We start from the raw sequence: 23,428 nt of genomic DNA, 5'->3' as shown, positions 1-23,428 counted from the left end.
TAATGTGAAAAAAACCTCAAGTAATACTAAATTAGCCAAAATCTCTATTTTAAAAAAAATCTTACAATAAAACCGTCGAAAGTTTCTACATTAACCCTAAAAATGATCTACAACTACACTGCTCAAAAATAGAAAGTGAACACTTAAACAACACAATGTAACTCCAAGTCAATCACACTTCTGTGAAATCAAACTGTCCACTTAGGAAGCAACACTGACAATAAATGTCACATGCTGTTGTGCAAATGGAATAGACAACAGGTGGAAATTATAGGCAATTAGCAAGACACCCCCAATAAAGGAGTGGTTCTGCAGGTGGTGACCACAGACCACTTCTCAGTTCCTATGCTTCCTGGCTGATGTTTTGGTCACTTTTGAATGCTGGCGGTGCTTTCACTCTAGTGGTAGCATGAGACAGAGTCTACAACCCACACAAGTGGATCAGGTAGTGCATCTCATCCAGGATGGCACCTCAATGCGAGCTGTGGCAAGAAGGTTTGCTGTGTCTGTCAGCGTAGTGTCCAGAGCATGGAGGCGCTACCAGGAGACAGGCCAGTACATCAGGAGACGTGGAGGAGGCCTTAGAAGGGCAACAACCCAGCAGCAGGACCGCTACCTCCGCCTTTGTGCAAGGAGCACTGCCAGAGCCCTGCAAAATGACCTCCAGCAGGCCACAAATGTGCATGCGTCTGCTCAAACGGTCAGAAACAGACTCCATGAGGGTGGTATGAGGGCCCGACGTCCACAGGTGGGGGTTGTGCTTACAGCCCAACCAAGCAGTACGTTTGGCATTTGCCAGACAACAACAAGATCGGCAAATTCGCCACTGGCGCCCTGTGCTCTTCACAGATGAAAGCAGGTTCACACTGAGCACATGTGACAGACGTGACAGAGTCTGGAAACACAGTGGAGAACGTTCTGCTGCCTGCAACATCCTCCAGCATGACCGGTTTGGCGGTGGGTCACTCATGGTGTGGGGTGGCATTTCTTTGGGGGGCCGCACAACCCTCCATGTGCTCGCAGAAGGTAGCCTGACAGCCATTAGGTACCGAGATGAGATCCTCAGACCCCTTGTGAGACCATATGCTGGCCCTGGGTTCCTCCTAATGCAAGACAATGCTAGACCTCATGTGGCTGGAGTGTGTCAGCAGTTCCTGCAAGAGGAAGGCATTGACGCTATGGACTGGCCCGCCCGTTCCCCAGACCTGAATCCAATTGAGCACATCTGGGACATCATGTTTCACTCCATCCACCAACGCCACGTTGCACCACAGACTGTCCAGGAGTTGGCGGATGCTTTAGTCCAGGTCTGGGAGGAGATCCCTCAGGAGACCATCCGCCACCTCATCAGGAGCATGCCCAGGTGTTGTAGGGAGGCCATACAGGCACGTGGAGGCCACACACACTACTGAGCCTCATTTTGACTTGTTTTAAGGACATTACATCAAAGTTGGATCAGCCTGTAGTGTAGTTTTCCACTTTAATTTTGAGTGTGACTCCAAATCCAGACCTCCATGGGTTGATAAATTTGATTTCCATTGATCATCTTTGTGTGATTTTGTTGTCAGCACATTCAACTATGTAAAGAAAAAAGTATTTAATAAGAATATTTCATTCATTCAGATCTAGGATGTGTTATTTTAGTGGTCCCTTTATTTTTTTTCAGCGTATATTTACACACCGACGTTTTCCTACTGTTCTAACCTACCTTTTCATTCTGTACAACACATTCAACCTCGTTAAAACACACACGCACACACACACGCACGCACACGCACACGCACACGCACACACACACACACACACACACACACACACACACACACACACACACACACACACACACACACACACACACACACACACACACACACACACACACACACACACACACAGTAGAGACAAAGATTCAGGCACCACCCGGACGTAAAGCTGCTGGGGAAATTAAGAGTGTTTCTGTGAGGCATCGTTCACAAACGTCCAATCAAACGCCCCAGTTCTTTTGTCCAATCAAATTCATCCATGTCAAATGAAGTCGTTGAGCTCCGCATCCAGGGCAGCGGCCATCTCATCAGCCTCTGAGCTGCTTCCTTCCTCTTCCTCATTAGAATCCTTGGTGGACTCGTCCGCCGACTCCCCCTCTTCCTCCTCCTTGGCCTCAGCAAGCTTGCGCTTCTGTCCCCTGGAGAGAGAGGGAGAGAATGGTTGATGAGTAAAACCTTTTCGTCTTGACACTTACTGCTATTGACACAAACAGAATTATCTCCTAATATGATGTTACATCGTGTGTATAGATCATACTGAAGGCATGTCATTTAGGCATTACCAGAAAGAGCAATGCAGCGAAACACAACAGCAACAATATTTGAGTAAACAACCAGACATGAAATCTGAACAGTATTACATCCATGTGGGGGTCTTTGGTAACTATCACAACCCTATTCAGACAGAACAGGGGGTTACTGATGTACCAAATCTCCTATATCCCTATCCAACATGAATAGGACTCACCACTATATTGAAGATTCATAATTTTCCTTGTTCCACACAAGACTGCTCTAACAGTAACACCCCTGAGAACAGTCTGATGTAATGAGAGAGTAGGACTCTTCTCTTCTCCACAGAGCTGCAGCAAGTGTTATTCTACTGGAGCTGTCTAGTTACTGCCGCTGTACCTCTATTCTCCCCCAGCCGACGCCATTCACAAAAGGCTGAGAAATACAGAGAGAAAGTCACAGACGGATCACACGGCGTGTGATACATCCGCCTTTCCTTTCTATTCCAGTTAAAGGAGAGCGACAGACAGACAGACAGAGCGAGAGACCGATGCAGCCCCAGCACCTCACATAGGAGCAACGTACACCCTGCCCAGACCAGCGAGACACCCCCCCCCGAAGGACTAGCACCAAGAGAACTCATGGCAAGAGAGCCTACACCCAGACCAGTGTCACCAGCCACGCCCCAACCAGCTGAGACCACCCCAAACAATCCCTGGCCACAACCTATACAGGCCCCCCCAGATTAGGCCTATGCCCCTTCTGGCCCCACGCCCCTGCATCAAGGACCTCAATATGACAGCAGGACATACGCCCACGCCGTGAGCAGAGCAACAGGCCCAACCTCCACTAATACACTGCCCAAGCAATGTATTATCCGTTATTATCCATTATTTTACCCGGCAAGTTGACTGACAACACGTTCTCATTTGCAGCAACGACCTGGGGAATAGTTACAGGGGAGAGGAGGGGGATGAATGAGCCAATTGTAAACTGGGGATTATTAGGTGACCGTGATGGTTTGAGGGTCAGATTGGGAATTTAGCCAGGACACCGGGGTAAGCACCCCTACTCTTACGATAAGTGTCATGGGATATTTTAATGACCTCAGAGAGTCAGGACACCCGTTTAACGTCCCATCCGAAAGACAGCACCCTACACAGGGCAATGTCCCCCAATCACTGCCCTGGGGCATTGGGATATTTTTTTAGACCAGAGGAAAGAGTGCCTCCTACTGGCCCTCCAACACCACATCCAGCAGCATCTGTTCTCCTATCCAGGAGCAACCCTGCTTAGCTTCAGAAGCAAGCCAGCAGTGGTATGCAGGGTGGTATGCTACTGGCATCCTGCAACCTAAGAGCTATGTATTAGATTCTCAACATGCTCTGCTCACACCTACTGTAATAGTCGTGGCCTAAACCACACGGAAACAGCACTAGACACTATGGAACACAAAGCTTTTACTATCTCATCCTGGAATATACAAGGTCTGCGGATATCTGCCTTTGGCCTAAAGAACAGGAACCAAGACTTCAAAGAAATTGGAAATACAGACAGTGTCATCCTACAAGAAACATGGTATAGAGGAGAAAGTATTGCATCCCAAATATGCCCCTCTAGATACAACTAAGACAAAACAACCCCAAAAAATGGGTCACAACTCATGCAGCTTTGTCGCACGCTGTGTCTGTACATAGTCAATGATAGGCTTCGAGGAGACTCCTATGGTAGGTACACCCACAGCTATTCTCTTGGCAGGAGTACTGTAGATTACTTTATCACTGACAACCCAGAATCTCTCAGAGCGTTCACAGTCAGCCAGCTGACACCCTTATCAGATCACAATATAATCACAGTCTACTTGAACAGAGCAATACTCAAATCATGAGGCATCCAAACCAAAGGAACTGAATAATATTAAGAAATGGTATAGATGGAAGGAAAGTAGTGTCAAAACCAACCAAAAAACAATTAGGCAACAATAAACTTCCTGGACAAAACATTTCACTGTAATAGTTGGTGTAAACTTGGCAGTAGAAAGCCTAAACAGTATATTTGACCTTCCAGCTTCCCTACCAAATCAAAATATGTCAAGCAGACAACCTAAGAAAATGTACAACAATGACAAATGGTTTGATGAAGAATGCAAAAACCTAAGAAAGAAATTGAGAAACCTATCAAAACAAAAACATAGAGACCCAGAAAACCTGAGGGTACGCCTTCACTATGGTGAATTACTACAATACAGAAATACAATATGGAAAAAGAAGGACCAGGACGTTAGAAATCAGCTCAAGGTAATTGAAGAATACATAGAATCTAACCACTTCTGGGAAAATTTGAACACACTAAACAAACAACACAAAGAGTTATCTATCCAAAACGGAGATGTGTGGATAAACTACTTCTCCATTTTTTTTTAGCTCTATAGAAAACAGCAAAAACATATACAAGATCAATTACAAATCTTGGAATCAGCTATCAAAGACTACCAGAACCCACTGGATTCTCCAATTACATTGAATGAACTACAGGACAAAATACAAACCCTCAACCCAAAAAGACCTCTGGTGTTGATGGTATTCTGTTCATGAAATGATAAAATATACAGACCACAAATTCCAATTGGCTATACTTAAACTCTTTAAAATAATCCTCGGCTCTGGCATCTTCCCCAATATTTGGAACCAATGACTGATAATCCCAATCCACAAAAATTGAGACAAATTTGACCCCAATAATTACCCTGGGATATGCATCAACAGCAACCTTGGAAAAATCCTCTGCATTATCATTAACAGCAGACTTGTACATTTCCTCAGTGAAAACAATGTAATGAGCAAATGTCAAATGGGCTTTTTACCAAATTACCGTACAACAGACCACGTATTCACCCTGCACACCCTGACAAACAAACAAACTCAAAGCCTTCCCATGCTTTGTTGACTTCAAAAAAGCTTTTGAATCAATTAGGCATGAGTGTTTGCTATACAAATTGATGGAAAGTGGTGTTGGGGGGAAAAACATCCAACATTATAAAATCCATGTACACAAACAACAAGCGTGCGGTTGAAATGGACAAAAAACACATTTATTTCCACAGGGCCGTGGGGTGAGACAGGGATGCAGCTTAAGCCCCACCCTCTTCAACATATATATAAATAAATTGGTCGAAGGCACTAGAACAGGCTGCAGGACCCGGCCTCACCCTACTAGAATCTCACGTCAAATGTCTACGGTTTGCAGATGATCTGGTGCTTCTGATCTGGTGCTTCCTAAACATCAGCGCCACAGGTAACTTCCACAAGTCTGTGAAATATCAAGGCAAGAAGGGCCTTCTATGCCATCAAAAGGAACATAACATTTGACATACCAATTAGGATCTGGCTAAAAATACTTCAATCAGTTATAGAACCCATTACCCTATAATGGTTAAGAGGTCTGGGGTCCGCTCACCAACCAAACATTCACAAAATATCCTCTGTGTACAACGTAAAACTCCAAATATGCATGTAGAGCAGAATTAGGCTGATACCCTCTAATTATCAAAATCCAGAAAAGATCTGTTAAATTCTACAACTGCCTAAAAGGAAGTGATTCCCAAACCTTCCATAACAAAGCCATCACCTACAGAGAGATGAACCTGGAGAAGAGTACCTTAAGCAAGGTGGTCCTCTGTTCACAAACAAACACCACAGAGCCCCAGGACAACAACCCAATTCGACCCAAACAAATGAGAAAACCAAAATATAATTACTTGACACATTGGAAAGAATGAACAAAAAACTGAGCAAACTAGAATGCTATTTGGCCCAAAACAGAGAGTACACAGTGGCAGAATACCGGACCCCTGTGACTGACCCAAAACAATGTACAGAGTCAGTGAGCATAGCCTTGTAATTGAGAAACATTGCCGTAGGCAGACCTGGCTCTCAAGAGAAGCAAGGCTGTGCGTATACTGCCCACAAAATGAGGTGGAAACTGAGCTGCATTTCACAACCTCCTAACAAATACATGATATATTAGAGACACATATTTCCTTCAGATTACACAGACCCACAAAGAATTCAAAAACAATTCCAATTTTGATAAACTCACATATCTACTGGGTGAAATACCACAGTGTGCCATCACAGCAGCAATATTTGTGACCGGTTGCCAAAAGAAAAAAGCCAACCAGTGTAAATTTGAACTATTTGCACATTGTTACAACACTGTATATAGACAGAATATGTCATTTGAAAGTAATATTTGTGTGTGAGTAATATTTACGGTTAACTTTTTATTGTTTATTTAACTTTTGTTTATCCCTTTCACTTACATTTACATTTAAGTCATTTAGCAGACGCTCTTATCCAGAGCGACTTACAAATTGGTGCATTCACCTTATGACATCCAGTGGAACAGCCACTTTACAATAGTGCATCTAAATCTTTTAAGGGGGTGGGGGGGTGAGAAGGATTACTTTATCCTATCCTAGGTATTCCTTAAAGAGGTGGGGTTTCAGGTGTCTTCGGAAAGGTGGTGATTGACTCCGCTGTCCTGGCGTCGTGAGGGAGTTTGTTCCACCATTGGGGGGCCAGAGCAGCGAACAGTTTTGACTGGGCTGAGCGGGAACTGTACTTCCTCAGTGGTAGGGAGGCGAGCAGGCCAGAGGTGGATGAACGCAGTGCCCTTGTTTGGGTGTAGGGCCTGATCAGAGCCTGGAGGTACTGAGGTGCCGTTCCCCTCACAGCTCCGTAGGCAAGCACCATGGTCTTGTAGCGGATGTGAGCTTCAACTGGAAGCCAGTGGAGAGAGCGGAGGAGCGGGGTGACGTGAGAGAACATGGGAAGGTTGAACACCAGACGGGCTGCGGCGTTCTGGATGAGTTGTAGGGGTTTAATGGCACAGGCAGGGAGCCCAGCCAACAGCGAGTTGCAGTAATCCAGACGGGAGATGACAAGTGCCTGGATTAGGACCTGCGCCGCTTCCTGTGTGAGGCAGGGTCGTACTCTGCGGATGTTGTAGAGCATGAACCTACAGGAACGGGCCACCGCCTTGATGTTAGTTGAGAACGACAGGGTGTTGTCCAGGATAACGCCAAGGTTCTTAGCGCTCTGGGAGGAGGACACAATGGAGTTGTCAACCGTGATGGCGAGATCATGGAACGGGCAGTCCTTCCCCGGGAGGAAGAGCAGCTCCGTCTTGCCGAGGTTCAGCTTGAGGTGGTGATCCGTCACACTTGCTTTGGCAATGTTAAAATAGGTTCCCCATGCCAATAAAGCCCCTTGAATTGAATTGAGAGAGGTGAAACCAAATGGAGAGAGGATAGGACATGTATTCAAGAGACCAAGGGACTCCCCCCAGGGGAGTGAAGGGTTAAACATGCCCACCTCTCCCCCCCTCCACCCCTGGCTCTGTGACATCTCCCCTCTCCCCCTAGTGACACCTCCGCAGCAGAGGGCTCGTTAGCATGATGCTAATGAGGCAGGTAGGGGAGCGTGTTCAGTAGGATTACATCACACACACACACACACACACACACACACACACACACACACACACACACACACACACACACACACACACACACACACACACACACACACACACACACACACACACACACACACACACACACACCTCCACAGAGAGCGAAGGGGGCTTTCTCATTAGTGGTCTTCTGTCAGTTTGTCCCCCTAACCCTCTCACCAACCCCCACACACACAGGGCAGCAACACTCTTGATTAGTGTGTTCATTAAAACTAGAACCGCCGAAGGCCGACGCCCACTGCCGTTTGATATTGTGGTGCACCATATGAACCACAAGTGGTGGCGCTTATGTTCACGGCAAATCATTTGACCACACGCCTTGTGGGTTGACGAAACTCTTTCCCTTTGAATTCATCAACTAAAAAGATGTCACTGGACTTTATTACTTACTTGTGGTTGGGTAGGTTACTTTCTAAATATAATCTGTCCAAAATTGTAATCAGTAAGGTAACTTTTTGGATGACCTAAACTCAATAATGTAATCTGATTACCGTCTCCCCTTTTAAGAGGCATTAGAAAACGACAAAAAGGATCCATCAAACGTTTGACTTCTGGTCAGACACGCTCAGGTGGAACAAATGTAAATGCATCCTGCTACCAGCCACTTTTACCCCTGTTAACAATCCCTCCAGTACCGCTGCACACTGGAATAAAAGTACTGGCACTGACCTACCTCTATATAAGACCTGTATATAACTGCTCCTTTTCTCTTCCCTCACACTTCACAGGTTTTTATTTATTATCTATATTACTACCTTTACTGCGCATTATCGGGAAAGAGCTCACAAGTTACGCATTTCAACTGTACTCCTTTACACCTGCTGTATCCTGTGCATGAGACAAATCTGGAAATGAGAAACTTCAAAAGAAACAGCTACTGGACTGTATTACTTACTACTACTACTACTACTCTAGAACTAATCTAATCTAACATTATTCTTCTTTAGAATCAAATGTATGACATTGTGGTGTTTTCAATGAGTTTCAGGCCTGTAGAGTAGGCAAATACAAAACCTATCCGTAGCCTACATGTATCAACAAATCACTTTTTTACGGTCCCGCTTTACTTGATGTGCATCTTATGGAGACTTCCTAAAGCAATCATATATGCTTCATAAGCACTACATAAATGAGCCACACATCTATAAAACATATTTCATGCTCCATATAGGTTTAATAAATGTGAACAAATAAATTGATGTTATGTCACACAGTTATGACATATGACATGAATCTTTAGAGAGCATGATATATGGTGATTTGTAAAGCATCTAAGTAGTGCTAATGAAGCCCATAAGATGCTCTTCAAATGAAGCGGGAATGACTATTCTTTCTATATAATTTCAATTATATATTTCCACAAAGGTTTCTTTATGCAATTCATCTTTTATATTTGCGTTTTGAATTATTTATCAAGCATTGGTGCTTATGTTTACGGCAAATCATTTGAGCGTTCGCGCTTGCGGATTGATATCCTTTTACCTATGTGAAATGACCTGTAGGCTCCTGGGAAGCCCAGCGGTTCTACTGTTAAAGGTCAGAGGTCATCTAACTTTAGTTTAGGAAAAACTCCTAAAATGGCAGCCCAGGTCGAGTACAGTAGCCTGCTGTGTGAAACGTTACTGTCTCTCTAAACTGAACCTTCAGGTGTCGCCCTAACTATGGAATAGTCTTGTCATGCTTGCAACTGAATGACCTACTGGCATCAGGCTGTTTGGTTTGTAAACATAGAGCACATATTAGGAGGTAATAGCAAGGTCATATGGTGGCTAAGAGCAGAGTTGAATTATATCTAGTATTGTATTTGTGTTATATCACAGCAGTTACATTACGTTTTATTATGGTTGTCTTTTCAAAACAGGACCATCTCAGCAGGCTGTCATCTGAGAAGTGGAGTTATCAAACTGATCTCATCAGTGAAGACTGGCTGCTGACAGCGAAGAACGTGTGTGTGTTTATCTGTGTGTGTGTGTGTGTGTGTGTTTATCTGTGTGTGTGTGTGTTTATTTGTGTGTATGTGTTTATCTGTGTTTATGTGTGTGTTTGTGTGTGTGTGTATTTGTAACAGCTCTACATTAATAGTCAGACTCAGGGGGAGGTTGTGTGTGTGTGTGTGTGTGTGTGTGTAACAGCTCTACATTAATAGTCAGACTCAGGGGGAGGCTGTGTGTGTGTGTGTAACAGCTCTACATGAATAGTCAGACTCAGGGGGAGGCTGTGTGTGTGTGTAACAGCTCTACATTAATAGTCAGACTCAGGGGGAGGCTGTGTGTGTGTGTAACAGCTCTACATTAATAGTCAGACTCAGGGGGAGGCTGTGTGTGTGTGTGTGTAACAGCTCTACATTAATAGTCAGACTCAGGGGGAGGCTGTGTATGTGTGTAACAGCTCTACATTAATAGTCAGACTCAGGGGGAGGCTGTGTGTGTGTGTGTAACAGCTCTACATGAATAGTCAGACTCAGGGGGAGGCTGTGTGTGTGTGTGTGTAACAGCTCTACATTAATAGTCAGACTCAGGGGGAGGCTGTGTGTGTGTGTAACAGCTCTACATTAATAGTCAGACTCAGGGGGAGGCTGTGTGTGTGTGTGTGTGTATGTGTGTGTGTGTGTGTGTGTGTGTAACAGCTCTACATTAATAGTCAGACTCAGGGGGAGGCTGTGTGTGTGTGTGTGTAACAGCTCTACATTAATAGTCAGACTCAGGGGGAAGCTGTGTGTGTGTGTGTGTGTGTGTGTGTGTGTGTGTGTGTGTGTGTGTGTGTGTGTGTGTGTGTGTGTGTAACAGCTCTACATTAATAGTCAGACTCAGGGGGAGGTGTGTGTGTGTGTGTGTGTGTGTGTGTAACAGCTCTACATTAATAGTCAGAATCAGGGGGAGGCTGTGTGTGTGTGTGTAACAGCTCTACATTAATAGTCAGACTCAGGGGGAGGCTGTGTGTGTGTGTGTAACAGCTCTACATTAATAGTCAGACTCAGGGGGAGGCTGTGTGTGTGTGTGTGTAACAGCTCTACATTAATAGTCAGACTCAGGGGGAGGCTGTGTGTGTGTGTGTGTAACAGCTCTACATTAATAGTCAGACTCAGGGGGAGGCTGTGTGTGTGTGTGTAACAGCTCTACATTAATAGTCAGACTCAGGGGGAGGCTGTGTGTGTGTGTGTAACAGCTCTACATTAATAGTCAGACTCAGGGGGAGGCTGTGTGTGTGTGTGTAACAGCTCTACATTAATAGTCAGACTCAGGGGGAGGCTGTGTGTGTGTGTGTAACAGCTCTACATTAATAGTCAGACTCAGGGGGAGGCTGTGTGTGTGTGTGTAACAGGTCTACATTAATAGTCAGACTCAGGGGGAGGCTGTGTGTGTGTGTGTGTAACAGCTCTACATTAATAGTCAGACTCAGGGGGAGGCTGTGTGTGTGTGTGTAACAGCTCTACATTAATAGTCAGACTCAGGGGGAGGCTGTGTGTGTGTGTGTGTGTGTAACAGCTCTACATTAATAGTCAGACTCAGGGGGAGGCTGTGTGTGTGTCAGCAGCAGTGGGGAGTTCCTTCACTGATCTCCTCTCCACATGATTACCACCAATCTCAGACACAAGCACCATGGCTATTAATACAACACACACACACACCGTACCATCTCACCCTTTAAAACAAACTCATCAATTAATCAGGTTTTTATCAGGAATGTACTTTTCTACCTTGGGATCATCCTTCTCTGCCTTCTCCAACTCCTCCACTCCTTTTCCTCCCTATCCCCTTCTCATCATAAGTGTCTCAAATTAGCGAGGAGCCTGGGGCTTAAAGTACTTGTTCAGTAGCCCTCAGGAACCCTGGTATTCAGCTCTAACTGCCTGCAACGCGTGGAGTGGCTACGGTTAAACGTCCAGTATTGTATTCATCTGAAGGTCCAATGAAAGGCCAGGAGCTACAGTCTAACTCTGGTTCCTCTGAGGATTCCGTCCAGACAGAGCAGAGACTTCAATTCAGTTGAACACAATGTCTCTTTCCTCTGTATTACATACAGTATATCAACTTAGGGAGATGACTGAGCAGGAAGAGTCTATAAAAAAACAACCTAGGGTTTCAATTCATATATTTATGAGAGAGAGAACAGAGAGAGAGAGAAGGAAAGAACGAGAACCAGAGAGAGAGAGAGAGAGGAAAGAGAACCAGAGAGAGGCGAGAGGGGAAAGAGAATGGAGAGAAGAGGTAGAGGACAGATCTCTCTTTGTCGGTCTGTCTGCTCTAGTCCCACAGCCTGCTGTGCTACAGCAGGGTTAGCTAACCCTCGAAACAGAGACTTTTCCAAGATTCCTCTCAGACCCTGCTTGACTCCGCTAGAACATGGAGATGACGGAACCTTCTGAAACAGCTCCTTCATTTGCATTTTCTCATTAGAACCTCTGAGATCAGCCAATAACAGAGAACAACTGGTCTGATGTGTTTCTGAAATCACTCAGCTCGGGGAGGAAGAGACTCAGAGAGAAACACCTACATCAAAGTTGTTCTAAACAACATCTGGCCTAACACTATCGAACACCTAGAAATCACTATGTAATGTAGTAGCAGCAGGGGCCAAATCGGCCACAAGTGGATTCTTTACATTTCCTCGAAGCACTTACTCTCAGAGAACCAACTCTATCGAATTCAACGTTTTTTTTATCCAGGGAGAGAAATGATGTATTCTAGCAGTCCCGCTGCAGATCTGTGGTGAACACTGAAAGGAGTACGCCTGGCTAAAAGGCTAAACTATTGATTGGCTCTCAGTCCAGAGAGAGAAAGTTAGACATATGAAGCGTTCTGTAATGGCCTTAGAGAGACCACAAGACCAGACTGTCAAATGAACACTTGAATAGAAATAGCTCGCTATTATCATGGTAATTTACAGAACTATTAACTCATTCCGCATGACATGCATCTTTAAATTACCACTGTTGGAAAGACTGCTTTCTCCACCTAAGTCATCAAAACATCAGTCATCTTTAAAAGGAGATTCAGTTGAATGCTTTAATGTGTCTGTCCCCCATGTCAATATCATTATGGTCTGGTTGATTTAATTAACATGCTGTCAGACACTGCTTCATGCATGGCTGATTCAGAACAGAAGACAAATCAACTTTCTCTAATTACCTGGTGTTAGGGACACAAGGCACATCCGAAATCACTTCCTAATGCAATCACCTGTGGGCTGCGATGAGGCGGTGTCCCGTCTGAGGCAGTGTGTGTGTGTGTGTGTGTGTTGTGATTATATCCAGGGCGTCAATAGGACATGCTCCCCAGCCCTCTGCCTTTGTGACGGTGAACTAACAGCCGTAGGCCACACCAGGCCATTCCAGCTCCACACACTGGTGTTAGTGTGATGGTAACTGATATGAGAAGAGAAAACAGGATTGGGGAGGATAAAGATGACCTGAAGCGCTCCGTTTGGTCTCAGAGCTGTGTATTTTAGTCACACAGACAGTCCAGACAACATGTTGCAGATAAGATGAGCTGGGGAAGGTATTGCAGAAGCTGGCGTGTTTCAGCAGTACACAACCCAGTGTTTCTGTTTTGGGTATGCCCCCCCCCCACAGATAAGGGCAGGGCAGTCAGTAGTTAGGAAGCAGGCAGCAGAAGCAGCTCTGTGAGAGTCTCCTGGGCTCCAAACACTTCCCACAATCCTGTGGCGCAGGGAGACACTACGGGGAAACACCAGCAGAGATGAAAGGGGATAAGAGGAGATGAGAAAGGGGGAGAAGACGAGATGGGTAGTGCAGAGAAGAGGTGGGTGCCAAATGCTAAAGACCCCCCCCCCCCCAAAAAGACTAGATACAACTCCATTTTCCCTGTCTGTGAATCGGTCTCTTCAATGTATATGCAGTTTACACAATACAGAGGAAGAGATGGTGATGTTGCAGAAGGAGAGAGCAGGGTGTGTGTGTGTCTGAGTGAGTAAGGAGAGCATCAGAGAGCGACACGAGGGAATAGAGACAGAAAGAGAGCGAAAGAGTAAAAGGAAGTGTGGGGGAAACCCCGACACGACAGCAGACTTCAAGCAGCTCCGAGCTGTTCTTGAGAACACATCTGACAGCTCAGAGTTTGACACTGCTTAAAAAAAAAAAAAGAGAGAGAGAGAGAGAGAGAGAAAGGAGAACAAAGATGTGTGTGTGTGGTGTGTTTGAGGGAGAGAGAGTGAAAAAGTGAAGGGGGAAAAGAAAGAGGGAAGACAATACAGAGAGGAAGGGGAGAAAGAGACAAATGGAATCTTTTCATGGACACCAGAGTCTAAAGAGAAAATGGAGGCTCTTCATCTTCTAAGATGTATTGCCAGTGCAAATGGAGAATGCAGAACTTATCACAGTGCACCAGCAGTTCCTCTAACTAGTCACCATATTAACAGCGGATTAAACACTAATACCATGCAGGAAGTAGTTCTATCAACACTGGGTCCCAAATGGCACCGTATTCCCTTCATAGTGCACTACATTTCCTCAAGCCCATAGGGCCTGGCTCTTTCTGTAACCTAATTAAAGAGCCACACAGAGGAAGATGAAAGAAGGTAATTTGGCGAGGAGAAGGAGGGGACAAGTTGTGAGGGATGTGTTGGGGAGCTTTGCTTAGCCATGCTGAAACCACAATCACTGTTTCAATACAGGAGCAGGGGAATGAAAAACACAGAAATGCAAAACAGCACGACAACACGCACCCACATAATAAAAACATTCATCCCAGACATTTTTTTTTTACCCAAGTGCTTTCTCTTCCCCCACAAAGTTGTTTAATCGATGACCATCACAGAACGACCTGCTGAAGGTGCCAAAGCAAAGGCATCTCAGTCTCAGCTGAACGTGAGAGATGTGTGTGGAGTCACCAGTGTGTCCTCACATGAGTGTCACTATCTCCTGCCCCTCTGTCCCTCCAGTCCCTTAGCCCTCCCCCGTCCCAGTCCCAACCAGATTAAAGGCCCTGGGCTTCCTTTCATAAGTCTGTTTTTTCCTCTCTGTTCCCTCTGAAGACTCAGACATCTCTGGCAGGACTGTCACAGTTCTGTCGCTAACAGACGTGGTGGTTTCTCCTCACTGGGTTGTGTCCAAAATGCGACTGGCCAAAAGTAGTGCACTAGGGAATAGGGTACCATTGCGATGTATCCTGGGAGCTGAGCCCAGAGGATTGCACTATACCTGATGCAGGTCTAACACGGTTCAGTACCAGGGTCAAGTCAGCTCCTTATCTTTAAAGAGTCATCATTTATTCATTGAGTTTGACCGGGTCAAACCCTGTTCATTGATTTATCAGCTCAGCCCCTTGACGTTCTCCTAACCCTGGCCACTCTCATTACTACTAGTGTAGTGTCTAACCCTGGCCACTCTCATTACTACTAGTGTAGTGTCTAACCCTGGCCACTCTCATTACTACTAGTGTAGTGTCTAACCCTGGCCACTCTCATTACTACTAGTGTAGTGTCTAACCCTGGCCACTCTCATTACTACTAGTGTAGTGTCTAACCCTGGCCACTCTCATTACTACTAGTGTAGTGTCTAACCCTGGCCACTCTCATTACTACTAGTGTAGTGTCTAACCCTGGCCACTCTCATTACTACTAGTGTAGTGTCTAACCCTGGCCACTCTCATTACTACTAGTGTAGTGTCTAACCCTGGCCACTCTCATTACTACTAGTGTAGTGTCTAACCCTGGCCACTCTCATTACTACTAGTGTAGTGTCTAACCCTGGCCACTCTCATTACTACTAGTGTAGTGTCTAACCCTGGCCACTCTCATTACTACTAGTGTAGTGTCTAACCCTGGCCACTCTCATTACTACTAGTGTAGTGTCTAACCCTGGCCACTCTCATTACTACTAGTGTAGTGTCTAACCCTGGCCACTCTCATTACTACTAGTGTAGTGTCTAACCCTGGCCACTCTCATTACTACTAGTGTAGTGTCTAACCCTGGCCACTCTCATTACTACTAGCGTAGTGTCTAACCCTGGCCACTCTCATTACTACTAGCGTAGTGTCTAACCCTGGCCACTCTCATTACTACTAGTGTAGTGTCTAACCCTGGCCACTCTCATTACTACTAGTGTAGTGTCTAACCCTGGCCACTCTCATTACTACTAGTGTAGTGTCTAACCCTGGCCACTCTCATTACTACTAGTGTAGTGTCTAACCCTGGCCACTCTCATTACTACTAGTGTAGTGTCTAACCCTGGCCACTCTCATTACTACTAGTGTAGTGTCTAACCCTGGCCACTCTCATTACTACTAGTGTAGTGTCTAACCCTGGCCACTCTCATTACTACTAGTGTAGTGTCTAACCCTGGCCACTCTCATTACTACTAGTGTAGTGTCTAACCCTGGCCACTCTCATTACTACTAGTGTAGTGTCTAACCCTGGCCACTCTCATTACTACTAGTGTAGTGTCTAACCCTGGCCACTCTCATTACTACTAGTGTAGTGTCTAACCCTGGCCACTCTCATTACTACTAGTGTAGTGTCTAACCCTGGCCACTCTCATTACTACTAGTGTAGTGTCTAACCCTGGCCACTCTCATTACTACTAGTGTAGTGTCTAACCCTGGCCACTCTCATTACTACTAGTGTAGTGTCTAACCCTGGCCACTCTCATTACTACTAGTGTAGTGTCTAACCCTGGCCACTCTCATTACTACTAGTGTAGTGTCTAACCCTGGCCACTCTCATTACTACTAGTGTAGTGTCTAACCCTGGCCACTCTCATTACTACTAGTGTAGTGTCTAACCCTGGCCACTCTCATTACTACTAGTGTAGTGTCTAACCCTGGCCACTCTCATTACTACTAGTGTAGTGTCTAACCCTGGCCACTCTCATTACTACTAGTGTAGTGTCTAACCCTGGCCACTCTCATTACTACTAGTGTAGTGTCTAACCCTGGCCACTCTCATTACTACTAGTGTAGTGTCTAACCCTGGCCACTCTCATTACTACTAGTGTAGTGTCTAACCCTGGCCACTCTCATTACTACTAGTGTAGTGTCTAACCCTGGCCACTCTCATTACTAGTGTAGTGTCTAACCCTGGCCACTCTCATTACTAGTAGTGTAGTGTCTAACCCTGGCCACTCTCATTACTACTAGTGTAGTGTCTAACCCTGGCCACTCTCATTACTACTAGTGTAGTGTCTAACCCTGGCCACTCTCATTACTACTAGTGTAGTGTCTAACCCTGGCCACTCTCATTACTAGTAGTGTAGTGTCTAACCCTGGCCACTCTCATTACTACTAGTGTAGTGTCTAACCCTGGCCACTCTCATTACTACTAGTGTAGTGTCTAACCCTGGCCACTCTCATTACTACTACTAGTGTAGTGTCTAACCCTGGCCACTCTCATTACTACTAGTGTAGTGTCTAACCCTGGCCACTCTCATTACTACTAGTGTAGTGTCTAACCCTGGCCACTCTCATTACTACTAGTGTAGTGTCTAACCCTGGCCACTCTCATTACTACTAGTGTAGTGTCTAACCCTGGCCACTCTCATTACTACTAGTGTAGTGTCTAACCCTGGCCACTCTCATTACTACTAGTGTAGTGTCTAACCCTGGCCACTCTCATTACTACTAGTGTAGTGTCTAACCCTGGCCACTCTCATTACTACTAGTGTAGTGTCTAACCCTGGCCACTCTCATTACTACTAGTGTAGTGTCTAACCCTGGCCACTCTCATTACTACTAGTGTAGTGTCTAACCCTGGCCACTCTCATTACTACTAGTGTAGTGTCTAACCCTGGCCACTCTCATTACTACTAGTGTAGTGTCTAACCCTGGCCACTCTCATTACTACTAGTGTAGTGTCTAACCCTGGCCACTCATTACTACTAGTGTAGTGTCTAACCCTGGCCACTCTCATTACTACTAGTGTAGTGTCTAACCCTGGCCACTCTCATTACTACTAGTGTAGTGTCTAACCCTGGCCACTCATTACTACTAGTGTAGTGTCTAACCCTGGCCACTCTCATTACTACTAGTGTAGTGTCTAACCCTGGCCACTCTCATTACTACTAGTGTAGTGTCTAACCCTGGCCACTCTCATTACTACTAGTGTAGTGTCTAACCCTGGCCACACTCATTACTACTAGTGTAGTGTCTAACCCTGGCCACTCTCATTACTACTAGTGTAGTGTCTAACCCTGGCCACTCTCATTACTACTAGTGTAGTGTCTAACCCTGGCCACTCTCATTACTACTAGTGTAGTGTCTAACCCTGGCCACTCTCATTACTACTAGTGTAGTGTCTAACCCTGGCCACTCTCATTACTACTAGTGTAGTGTCTAACCCTGGCCACTCTCATTACTACTAGTGTAGTGCCTGGCCACTCTCATTACTACTAGTGTAGTGTCTAACCCTGGCCACTCTCATTACTACTAGTTGTCTAACCCTGGCCACTCTCATTACTACTAGTGTAGTGTCTAACCCTGGCCACTCTCATTACTACTAGTGTAGTGTCTAACCCTGGCCACTCTCATTACTACTAGTGTAGTGTCTAACCCTGGCCACTCTCATTACTACTAGTGTAGTGTCTAACCCTGGCCACTCTCATTACTACTAGTGTAGTGTCTAACCCTGGCCACTCTCATTACTACTAGTGTAGTGTCTAACCCTGGCCACTCTCATTACTACTAGTGTAGTGTCTAACCCTGGCCACTCTCATTACTACTAGCGTAGTGTCTAACCCTGGCCACTCATTACTACTAGTGTAGTGTCTAACCCTGGCCACTCTCATTACTACTAGTGTAGTGTCTAACCCTGGCCACTCTCATTACTACTAGTGTAGTGTCTAACCCTGGCCACTCTCATTACTAGTGTAGTGTCTAACCCTGGCCACTCTCATTACTAGTAGTGTAGTGTCTAACCCTGGCCACTCTCATTACTACTAGTGTAGTGTCTAACCCTGGCCACTCTCATTACTACTAGTGTAGTGTCTAACCCTGGCCACACTCATTACTACTAGTGTAGTGTCTAACCCTGGCCACTCTCATTACTACTAGTGTAGTGTCTAACCCTGGCCACTCTCATTACTACTAGTGTAGTGTCTAACCCTGGCCACTCTCATTACTACTAGTGTAGTGTCTAACCCTGGCCACTCTCATTACTACTAGTGTAGTGTCTAACCCTGGCCACTCTCATTACTACTAGTGTAGTGTCTAACCCTGGCCACTCTCATTACTACTAGTGTAGTGTCTAACCCTGGCCACTCTCATTACTACTAGTGTAGTGTCTAACCCTGGCCACTCTCATTACTACTAGTGTAGTGTCTAACCCTGGCCACTCTCATTACTACTAGTGTAGTGTCTAACCCTGGCCACTCTCATTACTACTAGTGTAGTGTCTAACCCTGGCCACTCTCATTACTACTAGTGTAGTGTCTAACCCTGGCCACTCTCATTACTACTAGTGTAGTGTCTAACCCTGGCCACTCTCATTACTACTAGTGTAGTGTCTAACCCTGGCCACTCTCATTACTACTAGTGTAGTGTCTAACCCTGGCCACTCTCATTACTACTAGTGTAGTGTCTAACCCTGGCCACTCTCATTACTACTAGTGTAGTGTCTAACCCTGGCCACTCTCATTACTACTAGTGTAGTGTCTAACCCTGGCCACTCTCATTACTACTAGTGTAGTGTCTAACCCTGGCCACTCTCATTACTACTAGTGTAGTGTCTAACCCTGGCCACTCTCATTACTACTAGTGTAGTGTCTAACCCTGGCCACTCTCATTACTACTAGTGTAGTGTCTAACCCTGGCCACTCTCATTACTACTAGTGTAGTGTCTAACCCTGGCCACTCTCATTACTACTAGTGTAGTGTCTAACCCTGGCCACTCTCATTACTACTAGTGTAGTGTCTAACCCTGGCCACTCTCATTACTACTAGTGTAGTGTCTAACCCTGGCCACTCTCATTACTACTAGTGTAGTGTCTAACCCTGGCCACTCTCATTACTACTAGTGTAGTGTCTAACCCTGGCCACTCTCATTACTACTAGTGTAGTGTCTAACCCTGGCCACTCTCATTACTACTAGTGTAGTGTCTAACCCTGGCCACTCTCATTACTACTAGTGTAGTGTCTAACCCTGGCCACTCTCATTACTACTAGTGTAGTGTCTAACCCTGGCCACTCTCATTACTCATTACTACTAGTGTAGTGTCTAACCCTGGCCACTCTCATTACTACTAGTGTAGTGTCTAACCCTGGCCACTCTCATTACTACTAGTGTAGTGTCTAACCCTGGCCACTCTCATTACTACTAGTGTAGTGTCTAACCCTGGCCACTCTCATTACTACTAGTGTAGTGTCTAACCCTGGCCACTCTCATTACTACTAGTGTAGTGTCTAACCCTGGCCACTCTCATTACTACTAGTGTAGTGTCTAACCCTGGCCACTCTCATTACTACTAGTGTAGTGTCTAACCCTGGCCACTCTCATTACTACTAGTGTAGTGTCTAACCCTGGCCACTCTCATTACTACTAGTGTAGTGTCTAACCCTGGCCACTCTCATTACTACTAGTGTAGTGTCTAACCCTGGCCACTCTCATTACTACTAGTGTAGTGTCTAACCCTGGCCACTCTCATTACTACTAGTGTAGTGTCTAACCCTGGCCACTCTCATTACTACTAGCGTAGTGTCTAACCCTGGCCACTCATTACTACTAGTGTAGTGTCTAACCCTGGCCACTCTCATTACTACTAGTGTAGTGTCTAACCCTGGCCACTCTCATTACTACTAGTGTAGTGTCTAACCCTGGCCACTCTCATTACTACTAGCGTAGTGTCTAACCCTGGCCACTCTCATTACTACTAGTGTAGTGTCTAACCCTGGCCACTCTCATTACTACTACCGTAGTGTCTAACCCTGGCCACTCTCATTACTACTAGCGTAGTGTCTAACCCTGGCCACTCTCATTACTACTAGTGTAGTGTCTAACCCTGGCCACTCTCATTACTACTAGCGTAGTGTCTAACCCTGGCCACTCTCATTACTACTAGTGTAGTGTCTAACCCTGGCCACTCTCATTACTACTAGCGTAGTGTCTAACCCTGGCCACTCTCATCACTACTAGTGTAGTGTCTAACCCTGGCCTTTGTGCCTATTTAAGCGAACAGGTGTAGCTTTGCTCAGCTTTCAGATTAGCGTCCATTGATACACAGAACAGGAGTGTAAAATCTGCAGTGTGCTCTGTCCTCATCATTATAAAGGAAGATGAAGCGTTCAAGGCTAGATGCAGGCCACATACAATCAGCATTGTAAACCAAGACCCTGTAGGGGAACGTAATCAGACTGGAACCTCAATCTGTGCTCACACAACCGCTTTCATTTGTATTTTATAGGCATGATAAAGACCTCCAAGCATTAAGCAGCGACTTTTATGAGCGACATCACTGACAACAGCTTAGGACACAAAGTCATCCGTTTCAATGCAACACGTGCCGCCTGCTTTCAAGTCGTTTGTTTTCAATAGCATAGATGTTTCACTTCACACTCGACTCCGCTGGCTTCCATGACGACTGAACAATCAGAGGTTTCCCTGAGGACCAATCACAGCTGCAAGATGGAGGGTAATTAAACTAATACTTATTTATTGTCTCCTGTCTAACTCAATATTTAAGCTGTGGCTGTTTGACTGTGCTCTGTAATGATGCTATTAACATGGCTGTACCGAGTTTAGACTGGCCACAACATCAGGTCAGAATGTTAGGCTATGTAATGGAAACAGGCTTCCATGTAAAGCATGTGGACAAATACAAATACCCTAAAATAACAGAGGTAAAAAACAAGATGAAACAGTTGTAACATTTGTTTGGTCCATCATCCATATTGCCATGTCTTCAAAGCTTTCGCGCTGGACTTCTCATTCACCCCCCCAAGAATATGCAGTTGGTCCCCCCTTTGCTGCTATAATAGCCTCCACTCTTCTAGGAAGGGTTTCCACTAGATGTTGGAACATTGCTGAGGGGACTTGCTTCCATTCAGCCATAAGAGCATTAGTGAGGTTGGGCACTGATGTTGGGCGATTAGGCCTGGCTTGCAGTCAGCGTTCCAATTCACCCCCAAGGTGTTTGATGGGGTTTAGGTCAGGGCTCTGTACAAGCCAGTCAAGTTCTTTCATAACCGATCTCGATAATCCATTTCTGTTTGGACCTCACTTTGTGCAAGGGGGCATTTTCATACTGAAACAAGAAAGGTCTTCCCCAAACTGTTGCCACAAATTTGGAAGCACAGGATTGTCTAGAATGTCATTGTATGCTGTAGTGTTAAGATCTCCCTTCACTGGAACTAAGGGGCCCAAACCATGAAAAACTGCCCCAGACCATTATTCTTTCTCCACCAAACTTTACAGTTGGCACAATGCAGTCGGGCAGGTAGCTTTCACCTGGCTTCCGTCAAACCCAGATTCATCCATTGGAATACCAGATGGTAAAGCTTGATTCATCACTCCAGAGAACGCGTTTCCACAGGTCCAGAGTCCAATGGCCGCGAGCTTCACACCACTCCAGCCGACGCTTGGCATTGTGCATGGTGATCTTAAGTGACACGGCTGCTCAGCTTCCAGAGCCAGTTTGGAACTCGGTTGTGAGTGTTGCAACCGAGGACAGACAATTTTTTACGCGCTACAGCACTCGCCGGTCCCGTTCTGGGAGCTTGTGTGGCCTACCACTTTACAACTGTGCCGTTGTTCCTCCTAGACGTTTTCCACTTCACAGTAACAGCACTTACAGTTGACCGGGGCAGCTCTAGCAGGGCAGAAATTTGACAGACTGACTTGTTGGATAGGTGGCATCCTATGACTGTGCAACGTTGAAAGTCACTGAGCTCTTCAGTAAGGTCCTTCTACTGGCAATGTTCATCTATGGAGATTGCATGGCTGTGCGGTTGATTGTATACACCTGTCAGCAATTGGGTGTGGCTGAAATAGCCGAATCTATTCATTTGAAGGGGTGTCTACATACGTGTGTGTGTGATATATATTTATATATACGCTGAACAAAAAAATATAAAAACGCAACATGCAACAATTTTTACAATTTTACTGAGTTACAATTCATTTGAGGAAATCAGTCAATTGAAAAAAAATCTATTAGGTTCTTATCTACGGATTTCACATGACTAGGCCCACCCACTGGGGAGCCAGGCCCATCCAATCAGAATGAGTTTTCCCCACAAAAGGGCTTTATTACACACAGTCATCATCTGTCGGGTGGCTGGTCTCAGACGATCCCACAGGTGAAGAAGTCAGATGTGGAAGTGGACTGGCGTGGTTACATGTGGACTGCGGTTGTGAGGCTGGTTGGATGTACTGCCAAATTCTCTACATCGACGTTGGAGGTGCTTTATGGTAGAAAAATAAACATTCAATTCTCTGGCAACAGCTCTGATGGACATTCCTGTGGCATTGTGTTGTGTGGCCTTTTATTGTCACCAGCACAAGGTCCATCTGTGTAATGATCATGCTGTTTAATCAGCTTCTTGATATGCCTCACCTGTCAGGTGGATGGATTATCTCGGCAAAGGAGAAATGCTCACTAACAGGGATGTAAACACATTTGTGCACAAGACTGAGAAATAGGCATTTTGTGCTTCTGGAAAATTTCTGGGAT

General features: G+C 45.5%; 1 protein-coding gene across 1 annotated transcript in view; it reads right to left on the bottom strand.

The window, feature by feature from the left end:
- Positions 1-1,633: 1,633 nt before the first annotated feature.
- LOC124043402 (RNA polymerase II subunit A C-terminal domain phosphatase-like) overlaps positions 1,634-23,428 on the bottom strand; it is a 128,114-nt gene continuing 106,319 nt past the window's right edge. Inside the window, exon 13 of the mRNA XM_046361983.1 lies at positions 1,634-2,182. Coding sequence (XP_046217939.1) covers positions 2,026-2,182 — 157 coding nt within the window. The 3' untranslated portion in view covers positions 1,634-2,025. The remainder of the gene's footprint in view (positions 2,183-23,428) is intronic.

This window comes from Oncorhynchus gorbuscha, linkage group LG09 (genome assembly GCF_021184085.1).
Source record: "Oncorhynchus gorbuscha isolate QuinsamMale2020 ecotype Even-year linkage group LG09, OgorEven_v1.0, whole genome shotgun sequence".
Taxonomy (NCBI): Eukaryota; Metazoa; Chordata; class Actinopteri; order Salmoniformes; family Salmonidae; genus Oncorhynchus; species Oncorhynchus gorbuscha.
Note: the sequence above shows the minus strand (reverse complement) of the source record. Positions and strands in the feature narration are given on the sequence as shown.